Source organism: Oryctolagus cuniculus, chromosome 1 (assembly GCF_051225735.1).
Source record: "Oryctolagus cuniculus isolate XC-2025 breed Fujian yellow rabbit chromosome 1, ASM5122573v1, whole genome shotgun sequence".
In the NCBI taxonomy this organism is placed as follows: domain Eukaryota; kingdom Metazoa; phylum Chordata; class Mammalia; order Lagomorpha; family Leporidae; genus Oryctolagus; species Oryctolagus cuniculus.
Genome location: NC_142867.1, coordinates 211,227,052 through 211,242,575, shown reverse-complemented (window position 1 = coordinate 211,242,575; position 15,524 = coordinate 211,227,052). Strand labels below are relative to the sequence as shown.

At 40.4% G+C, this 15,524-nt stretch overlaps 1 protein-coding gene across 1 annotated transcript in view; it reads right to left on the bottom strand.

Moving 5' to 3' along the window:
- RAD23B (RAD23 nucleotide excision repair protein B) overlaps positions 1 to 15,524 on the bottom strand; it is a 49,194-nt gene that overhangs the window by 30,789 nt on the left and 2,881 nt on the right. The window contains exon 2 of the mRNA XM_002708127.6: positions 2,458 to 2,539. Coding sequence (XP_002708173.1) covers positions 2,458 to 2,539 — 82 coding nt within the window. The remainder of the gene's footprint in view (positions 1 to 2,457; positions 2,540 to 15,524) is intronic.

Genomic DNA, 15,524 nt, shown 5'->3' with positions numbered 1-15,524 from the left:
AGTTCAAATATTTTTTAAGAAGCAAGTTTTAATTTTCTCTACAAAATTTAGAAATCAAGTCTTTTTTTTGACACATTTTTTTCGGGTTACCAGCAAGGCTACATAAATTTTAATTTTCTTTTTAAAAAACGTATTATTTTTATTTTTAAAAATTTATTTATTTATTTGAAAGGCAAAGTTCGAGAGAGAGATACGGAGAGATGGAGATCTTCCATCCAGAGGTTCACTATCTGTATGGCCGTAATGGCCAGGGCTGGGCCAGGGAGAAGCCTGGAGCCAGGAGCTTTATCCAAGTTTCCCACACAGGGGTGGGGGTCCAAGCACTTGGGCCATCTCTGCTGCTTTCCTAGGCACATTAGCAAGGAACTGGATTGGAAGTGGAACAGCCAAGACTCAAACCGGTACCCATATTGGATGGCGCTGCCCCCTGCAATCTATTGATATCCTTCCTTGTTCTTTTTTTTTTTTTTTTTTTAATTGAAAGGCAGGGAGGAGCCACTGCTTATGATGCTCACATCCCTTACTGCAGTCTTGGCTGCTCTGCTTTTGATCAACTCCCTGCTGATGCTCCTGAGAATACATGGCCCAGGAACCTGGGTTCCTGCTATCCACATGAGAAACCCAGACGGAGTTCCAGGCTCCTGACTTTGTCAGCTGGAGCCATTTGGAGAGTCAAGTGGCAGATGGAAGAGCTCTTTGTCTCTCCCTGTTACTCTGCCTTTCAAATAAATAAATCTTCAAAAAAATTAAAAATAAAACCACTCAGCAATTAAGGAAGAGGAGAGGGAGAAAGGGTAGGGAAAGAGGAAGAGAAAGAAAGGAAGGAAGGAAAGAAAGAAGGAAGGAAGGAAGACACACACACCACACACTCCCCCAAATGCCTGCAGTGGCTGGGGCCAGGTTTCTCACATGAGTAGTAGCAACTCAACCAATGGAGCCATCACCTGCTGCCTCCCAGGGTCTATATCAGCAGAGAGCTAGAATTCTGGAATGAGGAGCTGGAGGTGGGACTCAAACCCAGGTATTCCAACTGGACAGGAGTGGGAAAATTTTTTCTTGCCAAGGGCCATTTCAATCTTCAAATCACGTGCAGTAACACAAAATTATCAACTTAAAGATTAGCCTGCCTTAGATTTACTTAATTTTGAGTCCTGCCTGAGGTTACCTTGGCAGGGTCAGACCAAATGATTTCACTGGCCTTATATAGCCTACAGGCCAGATATTCACTACCCCTGTGATAGGAGATGCAGGCATCTCAATTGTTAGGCCAAATACCTGTCCCCTTAGTTGTTTATTAACAGGGTCACTTGGACTTCAAAGAACTTTTTAGATAATGTAAGTGTTAATCTTTTTATTCTGTCACTCATTACAGTGTCTTTTGACAAATAAACTTGTCTATACAGTCAATTTTGGTAGTTCACTTAAAAAGCATATAGAATTTTAATTTTACAAGTATGATTTCAAATACATAATGATTACAAGAATGATTCCAATAAACATTATCAGAATAGACAGTTCCAATCTAATAAAAAATTCACTAAGCTTGATAAAAAACACGAAAGTCAACTGATGCTTAAAAAGATAAAATTAGGGGCCAGCACTATGGCGTAGCCAGTAAGGCCGCCACTTGCAGTGTCAGCATCCCACGTGGGCATCAGTTTGAATCCCAGCTGCTCTACTTCTGATCCCGTTCTCTGCTGTGGCCTGGGAAGGCAGTCGAAGATGGCCCAAGTTCTTGGGCCCCTGCACCCGCATGGAATACCCAGAGGAAGCTCCTGGCTCCTGGCTTTGGATCAGCACAGCTCTGGCTATTGTGACCAACTCATAAAGTGAACCAGTGGTTGGAAGACCTCTCTCTCTCTCTGACTCTCTAATAAATAAATATTTTTTAAAAAAGAAAAAAAGATAAAACTAAATAAAATAAACATTAATGGATTGAAAAATACATGAACAGGGGCTGGTGCCATGGTGCACTAGGTTAATCCTCCGCCTGCGGTGCCAGCATCCCATATGGGCACCAGTTCTAGTCCCAGTTGCTCCTCTTCCAGTCCAGCTCTCTGCTGTGGCCTGGGATAGCAGTGGAGGATGGCCCAAGTGCTTGGTCCCCTGCACCCGCATGGGAGACCAGGAAGAAGCATCTGGCTCCTGGCTTCAGATCGGTGCAGCTCCGGCTGTTGCAGCCATTTAGAGAGTGAACCAATGGAAGGAAGACCTCTCTCTCTGTCTGTAACTCTACCTGTTGAGTGAATAAATAAAATCTTAAAAAAAAAAAAAATACATGAAGAGAAGATTGAATATTAACATATTCAAATAACTTTTACTACCACCATCATGCTTCTGACATAATCAATTTGAATATACTACCATCTGTAAGATAAGAATTTCTAAAACTAAAAAGAATGAGTTTTAAGTCAGACATGGTATATTAATAAATTCATTTCATTATTTAATTCATACCTGCATAAATTAATTTTTGACCTGCTACTGGAAAGGCATCTTTCCCCTTTTCTGATTCAATCTTCTCTTTCAGTGCTTTCACCTATAGGAAAAATAAAGATTTTTTAAGAAAGTCTAAATAAAAACCGACAATCTAGAAATCAGAATGATGATGCGAAATAAAAATTTTTACAACTTTCAATTATTAATGCTTTCAAAAACTTAATGTCTTTCTAATGTTACATTAAAAAACCATACCATCAAGCCATATTACTAGGTACGATAAATGTAAACATTCTTTTAGCACCGTCTGTTCTAATACCTAATTTTAAAAACTTTACTAGTTGACTTGGTAAATAAATTTAAAATAAAGACTCCAACATAAAAAAGTTTTGATTCACAAAAAGATAGGCTTATTTCCCAGAGGAAAAAATGAATAAAGTAAAGCTCCCTGACCTGAAATGTCTAAGAAATAAAATGGCCTCATCTTTAATAAAAAGAATGCTTCAATGTTAAGGCTAAATGAGGATGGTAAAAGGCAAATGTTCCATTTTAGCAGTGCTGTGATGTTTCATTGTAATCACAGGGATGGGGGAAGGGAGGAACTTTTATCAATTCCAACTGAAATGTAATCAGGAGGTGGGGCCTGGATATCAGGTATGTTTTTGAAGCTTTACAGGAGGTTCCAAAGTTCAGTCAAAGCCTACAACCACTGGACTATTTAAAGGAGTTTAATGATATAGCTTAGCTTCTCTCAATGCCAGTCTCATCTATGAAGAATGGCTAGAATACATGACCTTTATGGGGTCCCCTTCAATTCCTGAAAGTCCATGACTTTCCTTGCTTTCTAGAAAGTAATTCTTGAGCTTCTTAAATTGGTAAGAAAGTAGGATGGCACATGAGTGTCTTCACAAACCCATACTACGTTGCAAGGGCACAAGAATCAAGGTGGAAATTAATTTCCTTCAATTTTCCAGAATATTTGTGAAAATCATTTAAGTTGACCATTGTGGGCTTTATAGGCAAAATGGTCTGATAGAAAGGGCTAAGAAGATACAATTTCTTTGTATGACTATGAAGTGATGGTGGTACTTCCCCAAATAAAAAAAGGGATAAATGCTGATTTAGCTGCCAAGTACCTTAACATACATATTTCATATAATGCTGAAAAGTCTGGGACTGGAAGAACTATCATCCATTCAATTTTATAGATGAAGAAATGGAAATAAAGATGTCAATCACTTGCTTTTAATCACACTGCTACTCAATGGAAGCCAGAACCCAAGACTATCTGTAACTCCAAGCTTCAGGGCAGAGTATTTGTAAATACCATATAAATCTCCCATGCTACATTATCCGTCTTAAAATGGGTCAGTAGTATCATTGCTATTCTAATATTTCCCAAAGAAAATATACATACATCACAAAAATTTCAATATCATTTTCCTCTACTCTGAATTTCAATGGTAAAAGCAACACAGTAAAAGCTTTTTAAAAAAGAACTCGGAAAAACATAAACATCACTAAAATGGATTACGTATCTTTATCCAATGTAATACATTGTACATTTATCCAATGTAATATACTGTTTCTCTGCTACAGGGTAAACGTCTATGCTGTGAATCAAATTGAAAAAGTACAAAATGTCTACAACTTCTTTAATAACCTTAGTATTTGCTCCTGTTCAGGTAGTCTGCAGATTCCAAATCACTACTTATCTTTGTTCATTCTCACTTGCTAAGTATACAGTGTTTTCCAGGGGCTTTATCATACAACAAAAGACTGCAGAAGCAAATGAGAATCCAGTTATTTTACATTAAGCCAAACAATAGATTCCCTCCCCCCCAAAAAAGTGAAATGATGTCAGTTGTCTCACTGCTCTGCTGTTGTTTTGGCAAAGTTATTTTCCATGAAAATGTTAATTATAATATTTAATGGGTTTTAAGCAAACATTAATTTTTTCTCAATTTTAATTTATAATATAGTATATAGACAAATATAAGCAAGTAAAAGTCATGAAATCAAAATGTTTCAGAATTGCTATCCTACACGCTGAATGACTGGCCTTAAGTCAACCAAGTGCTGGCAGAGTACAGCTGGAGCACTCTGTGGTTAATGGCAAATTTCCTTTCAAACCTTTTTGCTTACAAAGGGAGAAAACAGAGGCAGTATTTGCAAGTGTGATCACTTGGTGAAAGCCACAAATGAATTACAGACCACATGTATCACCACGGAATCCAGCTCTCAGAGTGGGTTAGCATATAGTGGGTACTTAATTACAACATGCTGAATGAATAAATATTGCAGAGAAATATGTGAAGAAAATAAATATATGGAATAAAAAGTAAAAGAAACAGGAAAACAAGTAGGACTTCATTCTTGTCAGGTTAAGAGAAAGCTAATTAAGATAAATTACTACAGTTAACTATACAACAGAAATTATTTTTATTTTCACTGCCCAGAGAATATCTTAAAAATTCACACCACAAAGAATACTGAATACATTGAAAAAAAATCACAGACCCACTCTTTAGCTTTGTATATCAAAATGAGTTAAGAGGACAAAAAAAAAAAAAAAACCACCTCTGTATATTAAGAAAAGTAGGAAAGAAAACCCCCTCTTACCATTTACTACTAAATAACCTTAAAGAAATCAAAACAGTGATTAAAAAACATTAAAAACCAGTTCAATGCAACTAATTTACTATGTACTGGCCTAGTGGTGAGGATGCCAATAGGGATGCTTGTGTCTTATTTTAGAGTGCCTAAGGTTCCAAACTTGGCTCCATCTGATTGTAGCTTCAAGTTAACATGCACCCTGGGAGGCATTAGGCTCAAATGGTTGAGTCCCTACCACTTATGTGGGTGACCCGGATTGGGTTTCCCACATGGCCCCACCCTGCCCACTGCAGGCATTTATAAAGAGTGAACCAGAGGAGGGGAGCTCTTGCTAAAATAAATGAAAAACAAAACAAAACAAAAAAACTGGCAAGTCAGGAGCGCCAGTTTCAGTCCTGGCTTTTCCACTTCGGATCCAGGTCCCTGTTAATGTCCCTGAGATGGCAGTGAAGAATGGTCTGAGTACCTGGACCACTTGGAGAGTGAACCAGCCCACTACACCACAGTGCCGGGACTTCATTAAGACTCTGGTGGCTAGAGTTTCTCTTTTCAATTCAATCGTCACTACCTTGTTACTTAGCTTAGACAACACATCCAATCCTAACAACTTCCTAATATCACTGACTTTTTCTGCTGCTACTGCGAGGCAAACATGTTTGGACCAACACAAGTGAATTTATTTCTGTCAGTATACACCTACTCTGGGGTCATACTCATATCTCACTTGGCTAATAAATCTTAACCTTTTGTGTATCCAACAATCTGTGAACCCATATTTATATCCAGTCTTCTAAATGCTATCAGAGAAAAAGGAAAGATTAATTCAATCTTCCGTTCTCCCTGGTGAACCCTTTCTTCCATTCTCCCAAAGAGTATTTCAAACCTGCATTCCCCTCTAAATCTGATTCCCCAAACTCTACGTCCCTCTCTGCATATGAGCACTTTCTACTTTAGTCAAAACACAGAAAACAAAGGAACTCATCCTCAACATCCTCCCACCAAACCAATGTACTTCACTGCATCCGATCAATAACTCTTTCCTACTTCGTAAATGAAATAGGCACCCCTTTCTTTCAACCCTCACTCTTTCCACCTGTTCTGATTCCCCTTCCAGTGCTCTCCAGTACCTTGCTAGATCCATTACATTGCTACCTTCTCCCAGCTTTACTGTCAACCTCTCCCTCAAAGCCAATTCACTGGCATTCAAACAACAGAGCCAGTTCTCTATCACCTTAGAAATAAAACAAAAACTTTTCACAACCCCATGTCCTAACTGCACAATCTCCTCCACTTAGTCTCATGTTCTTAAAAAATACTCCAAAGCACAGTGTTGATGAACAAAAATACCAACTTTATTCTCATTTTGCTGCTTATTCTGACAGTGCCTACCACATTCACAATTCCATTAAGACTGCTCTTCCAGGTCTCCCACATGGGTGCAGGGGCCCAAGTACTTGGGTCATTCTCCACTGCTTTCCCAGGCCCATTAGCAAGCAGCTGGATTGAAGTGGAGTAGCCGGGACTCAACAGATGCCCGTATAGGATGTCAGCATCTCAGGTAGCAGCTTTACCCAATGTACCACACCACCAGCCCTTAATCAACTCTTTTAATTGCCACTACACCTTTATGAGGTTGTAGTAGCCGGCCTCCAAGAAGGCCACCAAAGACCTCGGCTTCCTAGTATTCAAGCTTTTGTATACACCTTCCCACAATGAATTATGGCCAGTCCACAACAATAAAACACTGTCAATGTGAAAGTTTGTGGTTTCCAAGGCTGCTTTATATATAAAAGCTATTGTTTCCGTCTTGCTTTCTTGGCTCACTCACACTGGGAGAAGCCAGATGCCCTGTTTGGATGACACTCAAGCAGTATGGGAAGAAGTCTATATGGGGAGGAACTAGGGCCTCTGGTCAATAAACAACACCAAGCTGTTAGCCATGGGAGGAATCCTCCAGTCACAGTGAAGCCTTTAGAGTAGATGACTGTAGCCCTTACTGTAATTTCATGAAAGACTGAAGAACCACAGAGCTAAGCAGCTCCTAAGTTCCTGACTCTCAGAAACTTGAAATAGTTGAGTTTTATTGTTTTAAACCACAATTTTGTGGCAATGTTACACAGTAAGCTATAAGTAGTACATAGTAGTAAACTATTATTATCTTTATTTTCTGATGGGGACACAAAGGCATATGAAATAGACAAGTTCAGTACACAGCCTCTCAAGGTAGAAGGCCTAAATTTGAATCCCACCACTCTCAAGAAAAGTCTTTGTGAACAACAAATATTATTAATATTTGTAAGCACTGATTTTATGGCAATCTGCCAACCCCTGGTCCAGTAATTCCATTTAGAACCAATGCTAGAGATGTAATACCTCAAAAAGAGAGACATAAAGTATGTGTACTATGCTGTTTGTAATACTAAACTTTAAACATCCCTCAAGGTAAAAATGGCAAAACAAATTACTACACACGCATTCATTTGAAAATGATGCTATATAAATGAATGAACCAAGTATTTACAATTACTTTTAAGGGAAGAAAACTAGCTGCTACTAAATTAATTTATGTATTATGTGTAGACATCTTTTAAAGAATTTGGAGAACCTAAAATGTCTACGGTAGCTATTTAGACCAGGAACAAAAAGTCTTTTGCTTTTTACTTTATGTATTTCATTTACTGTAGCAAGCCTGGATAATTTTAGTAATTTAAGGAGAAACCTGAGTTTAAAAGAAAAAAATTCCATTGTACCCACCCATCAATGCTCATTAAAATTGCATAAGACTATATTGCAATTCTGATAATTTTTTTTTTACAAAAGTGAGGCAGTTCTTAGACTACATAACCCAAGAAATTCAATGTAACATGAGTTAAATTTTGGCAATTCACCAGTAGCAAAAGAAATATCCAAAGCAAAATGTGTTTACAGAAAGATCTAATAGATTTACACAAGACAGAATTTTTTCTTTTTTGAAAATCTTGCACAGGCACACATTAGTATTTCCTCAAATTCTCCTTCAAAGTAATTCTAATAATTCTAACAGAATTGGTTATGTCCACTGATTTCAGTATAACAGGAAAAGATTTTAAAATTAAAACAATAACTATAGTTAGTATAGCACTAACTGTGAGAAGAGACAGTAAGCAAAGACAACTCCTGAATTGGGGTTATGATTCAAAAGGTTGTTATTTTAAATGTATGATTTGAAATCCAGAATCCATTTCTCCTGAAGAGACTATGTAAAATAGCATTTAGGTTCATAATTCAATCTATATATGTCAATTTAATCTAGTCAAATATATTCCCAATAGTATAAATTCAAAAAAACCAAAACAGACTCAGGAATTTGGAGAGTGGGTAAGTAGAACACCCAGACACTATAACTTTTAGTTTCTATATAGGCAGAGAATGGATCTCTGTAGTGCCACTATTAAGCCAAAGTTTCTCCCTAATTCAACCAGAAGGGTGTGAGGGAGAAGAGATAACAAAATTTTATCCACCTATTGAAGTATCTAGGACTAGTTCATGTCTATAGATCATCTGTAGCTGGTCTATGTCTTCTGCTAGAATAGGTATGCATAATTTTTAAAGAGTTTATAAAGTTCGCTCAGTTATTTGAGACACTACAAAAGACTTAAAATCATAGGAATGGATGGTGGAGCATTCTTTGACAAGATTTACTCTGCTACAGCAGGCTTAAATTGAACATATTTCTTTTAGAAATTAACAAATTTTACATTGCCTATAAAAAAAAATCCCAATTTTCAAGGTAAAATGACAGGACCTCATTCAATACTCTTAGAAACTATTCAAACATGACAATTATGTCAAGTTGAGAGAACAAAATGGTATCTTACACAAATCTTTTCAAAAAAGAACAGTGGCACTGATAGCAGGATTTGTCCCAAAAAACTTCACAACATTCCTCTTAATTAATTATTTATTTATTTGAAAGGCAGGGTGTCATAGAGGGGGAGACAGAGCAAGATCTTCCCATAAGCTGGTTCACTCCCCAAATGCTCACCACAGCCAGGTCTGGGCCAGGCCGAAGCCAGAAGCCACAAATTCCATTTGGGCCTCCCACGTGAGTGTCAGGGGATCAATCACTTGAGCCATCTTTCACTGCCTTCCCAGGTGCATTAGCAGGAATCTGGATCGGAGGCAGAGCAGCAAGGACTCAAACAAGCACTCAGATATGAAACACCAGTGTCAAAATCAGATGTTTAACCCACTGTGCCACAGAGCTAGCCCTGCATAACATTTCTAATTTCAAAATTCACTATGTAGGCCGGCGCCGCGGCTCACTAGGCTAATCCTCCGCCTTGTGGCGCCGGCACACCGGGTTCTAGTCCCGGTCGGGGCGCCGGATTCTGTCCCGGTTGCCCCTCTTCCAGGCCAGCCCTCTGCTGTGGCCAGGGAGTGCAGTGGAGGATGGCCCAAGTGCTTGGGCCCTGCACCCCATGGGAGACCAGGAAAAGCACCTGGCTCCTGGCTCCTGCCATCGGATCAGCGCAGTGCGCCGGCCGCAGCGCGCCGGCCGCGGCGGCCATTGGAGGGTGAACCAACGGCAAAGGAAGACCTTTCTCTCTCTCTCTCTCTCTCTCTCTCTCTCTCTCTCTCACTGTCCACTCTGCCTGTCAAAAAAAAAAAAAAATTCACTATGTATTTTTAGGTCCATCATCTCACCTGATTTTCCTATCAACTCTAAAGATCATTTATTACCACTCACATTTTATTAAGGAGATGAGATTTTTCCAAGTACTGTGCTGAGCGTCATAGGATAAGTATAAAGTGGGGAAACATTCCCCTCTAGTTTAGGAACAGTATGTTGCATTTGAGAGGGAGTAAAATAGGGAGAAAGTAGCTAATGAGAGATGCGGACAAGCAAGATTATAGTAAGATGAGGGGAAAAAAACCCACATTTGTACACTCTAGAAATCAAGATGTCAGGGATGCAAAGAGGAAAGGAGATCTGATGGACTGATGTTCCAGGTAACAGTGAGAGGGATATGGGGGAAAGTAGGAAACTGGCCCTAACAGCAATATCCACAACTACCAGGTAGTAGCTACAGTAGAACCTTGAAGAAGTTCTGTTCCAATGGTTTCTATGTTCTCCATCAAATAAAATTAGGATCACTGGCTGAAAATAAAGACAGGAGGAGATGTAAATCTTTGACTAGTGAAATGTATGACTGTCAGGCAGTACACTAAGGGTCCATCAAGGTTAATGTTACATGTTAAGAAAAGTCCAAGTGGCTACGTGTCTGTCTTTGGCCACACAGATGCAAGCACAGATTGAATTTAATCACATCTGGAGTTTTCAAACAATGATGGGTTTTATGAGTGAGACCATGTAGCCTAGCACTATTACTGTCCTAAGCACTATATTTGTATCATCTCAAACTCTTAGAATCTACAAAAACCTTTAAGGTTAGTATTTTGAGTACCAGCATCCTCATTTTACAGATGAGGAAACAAGTACAGAATGGGGCAATTTGCACAAGGTCACAACACACGTGGTACAGGCAGGATTCAATCTCAGGCATTTACGGCTCAGTCATGCTAGGCTGACTCCTCCAAAGGAATAATTAAAATCACTGCATCTATTTTAACATTACAAAGGTGGGAGAGATAATATGGTGGGGGGCGGTTAGTGCCAGGGACAAGGAAGTTGGATCACATGGATTATAGGTCTCAAGTGTTGGAATCATAAGGAATGCAGAGAGATGCTAAATAACAGATTATTGAGGATGAGGCAAAAGCTTCAGTAAATAGTAATGATAAGAGCTAGTTACTGATCATGGGACTGAACAACTGAGGTAGAATACAAAGAAATATCAGTGGATAAAAGGAGATTAAGGAACAGAAGGACAATGCACAGGCAAGACCATCTTTCACAGATACTGAAATTAATAGACCCATTTAACTGTGTGGCCATGGGAAGTTATGAATCACTTTGGATTTTATTTCTTATATTACATATTTTCCACAAAATATGGTGTGGGCTCCCCTCCTCCTCACCCCCCAACAAAGAGCTTTGTTAAAAATTTATTAATTTATTTGAAAAACAGAGTTAGAGAGCTCTGGGAGCGAGGGGCGGAGGGTGAGGTCTTCCACCTACTGGTTCACTCCCTCAAATAGAGTCAATGGCCAGGGATGGGCCAAACTGAAGCCAGGAGCTTCATTTGAGTCTTCCATGTGGGTGGCAGCTGCCCAAGTACTTGGGCCATTTTCCACTGCTTTTGCAGATGTATTAGTGGAGAGCTGGATAAGAAGTGGAGCAGCAGGGACATATGGGATGCCAGTGATACAAGTGGCAGCTTAACCCTGTTACACCACGAGCCAGCCCTGTGGGTTTCTTAAACAATGCCTACAACATGCTATGATGCTGAGAATTGTGATTACTTTTATATTTTTTAATCCACAGAAAATGGTAGCTACATCAGGAAAAGGATAACCTGAAGGATAATTAACACTATGTGCCCATAAAGCCTATCTCCACTTACCTCCCATTGCTCAATTCATTTAAATCTACTTCTGCTCCCACTTCTAAAAGGAGACACTGCTCACCACTACCGGTCTCAAGTCGCCAAAACCGATCTCTCAAGCATTAGAAACATCTGACCCTTTCTTCTTCCTTGAAACATTATTTATCCTTGGATTCTTCCTATCTGAAAGGTTGCTTCTTGGTGGATCTGTTAAAGCATGCCAAGATTCAACTCCAGGCCTCATCCCAGCAACATTCTCTACAAGACTCCACAATTATAAATGCATAGTAGTCAATTACATACAGTGGATAACTTCAGCATGAGAACTCAATTTTCTCAAGGGAAAAGGCACTGAAAGACTACCAGATGATCTCATCCAGTCCCATGGGCTGAAGTCAACCATACATGTTGGATATTTTCATGTTTCTAACTCCAGTTCAAACCTCTCTGGAATCCAAACACACAACGCATTTAATCATCTCCACCTGAATACTGACTATTTCATTAGGAATATTTAACTTAAGCTTTGAGTTCCCAACCCCGCTCTTCTTTCTGTGTCCCACATTTCAGGAAAAACACAGGTATTCACAACTTATGCAACCAGAATCTAGGTGGAGTTCTCTAAAAATTTTTTTTTATTTTATGTATTTGAAAGGTAGACACACACACACAATCTCTCATCTGCTGGTTCACTCTCCAAATGCCCACAATAGCCGGAAGCCCAGAACCCAAGTACTTGAACCATCAGCTGCTGACTCGCAGGCTGTGCATTAGCTGGAAGCTGGGAACCGAGAGTGAGCCAGGACTCTCAGGCAATCAAGTATGGGATGTTGGCATTCCCAGCTGCATCTTAGCTGCTATACCAAATGCCTACTACCTATACGTGAAATCACTGATTTCTCAATTTCCCTCACTCTAACACATCAAAAAATCCTCCTAACCCTATCTCTCAAAACATCTCAATTCTACCTACTTCCCTTTCTCCACTCCTACTCTGTTGGTCCCAAGCTGCAACTGCTTAAAACTACTTCATAAGTCTCCTATTTGGTCTCCCTGCTTTCTCTCTTGCCCACCCTATCCATTCTCCAAACAACATCGAAAACTTTTTAAGATCATAAATATTTCTTCCCATTTGACCTTGAAAGACTCCTACAATGTCCTACAAGCTCTGCCCCCTTAGCCATCTCTCACCTCTTACCCTTCTTTCCCTAAACTCCGCAACATAGGCTTCTTTCTGATTCCCAAAACACACTCCCAAACTCTTAAAGGTCCTTGCCCTAGCAGTTAGTGCCCCACAGGAAGTACCTGCAGGTAAGTGCTTACTCTTACTCAGATCTTGGCATAAAGGTCAGCATCTTCAGAAAGGCCTGGCGTGACTAGTCAATTGAAAAGCAGCCACCCAGTCAAGCACCACATCCCTTCACCTTCAGTTTTCTACAGTCTTACTGCTACCTGATCTTTTACATTTTTAGAGTGTTTTCCCTCTCACTAGACTGCATACAGCATGACAGCAGGGCCTGACATTCAGTAAGCACTCAACAAATATTTATTACATAAACCAACACACAAACTACACCAAGGGATCACTGACCTGAAAGTGCACCAAAAGAACACACTGAAACCATACCATCTTTTCCAGTTTCTTCCTGTAATTTGGTCTACCAGCATGTTAAAAACCCTTAAGCTTACCTGTTATTTAGTGTTTTATATACTTACTTCTTGGTACTTTAATAATCTAGAAAACTTCTATAAATAAGGCACTATATGTAGCACAACTATGTTGAAAATACAATAAATCTGGCCGGCGCCGTGGCTCACTTGGCTAATCCTCTGCCTGCAGTGCCAGCACCCCGGGTTCTAGTCCCGGTTGGGGCGCCGGTTCTGTCCTGGTTGCTCCTCTTCCAGTCCAGCTCTCTGCTGTAGCCCGGGAGGGCAGCGGAGGATGGCTGGGGTACTTGGGTCCCCGCACCCGCATGGGAAACTGGGAGGAAGCACCTGGCTCCTGGCTTCGGATCGGCACAGTGCTCGCCGTGGCGGCCATTAGGGGAGTGAACCAACAGAAGGAAGACCTTTCTCTCTGTCTCTCTCTCTCTCACTGTCTATAACTCTACCTGTCAAAAAAAATAAATACAATAAACCACAACAAGGAGAATTCACTAAAAACAGTGGCTGACCAATGTTGTATACTACATATGCTAAAGCAGTATTTTCTAATAATCATCAACATTATAAAGGTAAACCACAAAATGAGGTACTTCTTTGAATTATTGTACAGCACACTATACTAACAGAAATGAAAACTGTATCTTTACAATTCTTTTATCTAAAACACCTAATGTATACTCATGTACAATTTTAATATCATTTATAAAGCAAGGTAACATTTCAGCTTCTGCATTTAAAGCCTTATGTCAAATATACTGTCTACTCCACCCCCTCCCCCAGCTATACAAAGCACATACTCAGTATCAGGCATTAGCAGATTGTAGGATTTATTTGTATATCACACACCCTCTCTTATCATTTCAGTGATGCAATAAAACAAACCACTGTATTGCAATTATCTCAAAATTACTGTTCTTTTTTTTTGTTTTTGACAGGCAGAGTGGACAGTGAGAGAGAGAGAGACAGAGAGAAAGGTCTTCCTTTGCCATTGGTTCACCCTCCAATGGCCGCCGCGGCCAGCGCGCTGCGGCCGGCGCACCGCGCTGATCCGATGGCAGGAGCCAGGTACTTCTCCTGGTCTCCCATGGGGTGCAGGGCCCAAGCACTTGGGCCATCCTCCACTGCACTCCCTGGCCACAGCAGAGAGCTGGCCTGGAAGAGGAGCAACCGGGACAGAATCCGGCGCCCCGACCGGGACTAGAACCCGGTGTGCCGGCGCCACAAGGCGGAGGATTAGCCTAGTGAGCCGCGGTGCCGGCCTACTGTTCTTTAATTTACCTGTTCTTCATGACTTTGGGCACAGTATGACCAAATACACACAAAAAAAATCACTAATAACTTTGGATTTAAGCTTTTAAAAAGTGTGTTTATTCAAAATTTCCTCAAAATGTCCAGCAAACCAAACATCAGAATTTTAAAGAATTTCATAGGAGTAGTGGTCTATTAGACATCCTTGAACACTTAAGTATGTAGGTGACTTAAATTCTCTCCCATCCCTTTATGTTTTAACAATGAATCACCTATTTAAAACACAAAACACAATAAAGAAAATCTCTTTCACCTATCTTCTCACTCTACATATACCACCTTCTCATCTTGTTTGTTTTCATGTTTTGTAAGATGGGATGCATTATTATGAAAATAAATACCTTTGTAAAGGGTTAACACTAAAGGCACTGCATGGTTTTTTTTTTTTTTTTTTTTTGACAGGCAGAGTGGACAGTGAGAGAGAGAGAGAGAGAGACAGAGAGAAAGGTCTTCCTTTGCCGTTGGTTCACCCTCCAATGGCTGCCGTGGCCAGCGCGCTGTGACCAGCGCACCGCGCTGATCCAAAGCCAGGAACCAGATGCTTCTCCTGGTCTCCCATGGGGTGCAGGGCCCAAGCACTTGGGCCATCCTCCACTGCACTCCCTGGCCACACCAGAGGGCTGGCCTGGAAGAGGGGCAACCGGGACAGAATCCGGCGCCCCGACCGGGACTAGAACCTGGTGTGCCGGCGCCGCTAGGCGGAGGATTAGCCTAGTGAGCCGCGGCGCCGGCCCGGCACTGCATGGTTATTGATCAAATAAATGGTGCAGAATGGTTAATACGTGTAAGAAAGTTTAGCCAGATTAAAAAAAAAAAAAGGGAGTGAGGCAGTTCTTGACTTTTAAACACTACAGCTAATAAAAACACCTTAGAAACAAATTTCCTTGCTTTTCCACTTGGTACAACCCTTATTCCATGGCCAACAAGCACCAATGATCTCAACAAAGCTCCCAGAAGCCCTACATGTTTCTGTAATCCTCCAGTTCTGCCACAAAGCTCACTAAACAT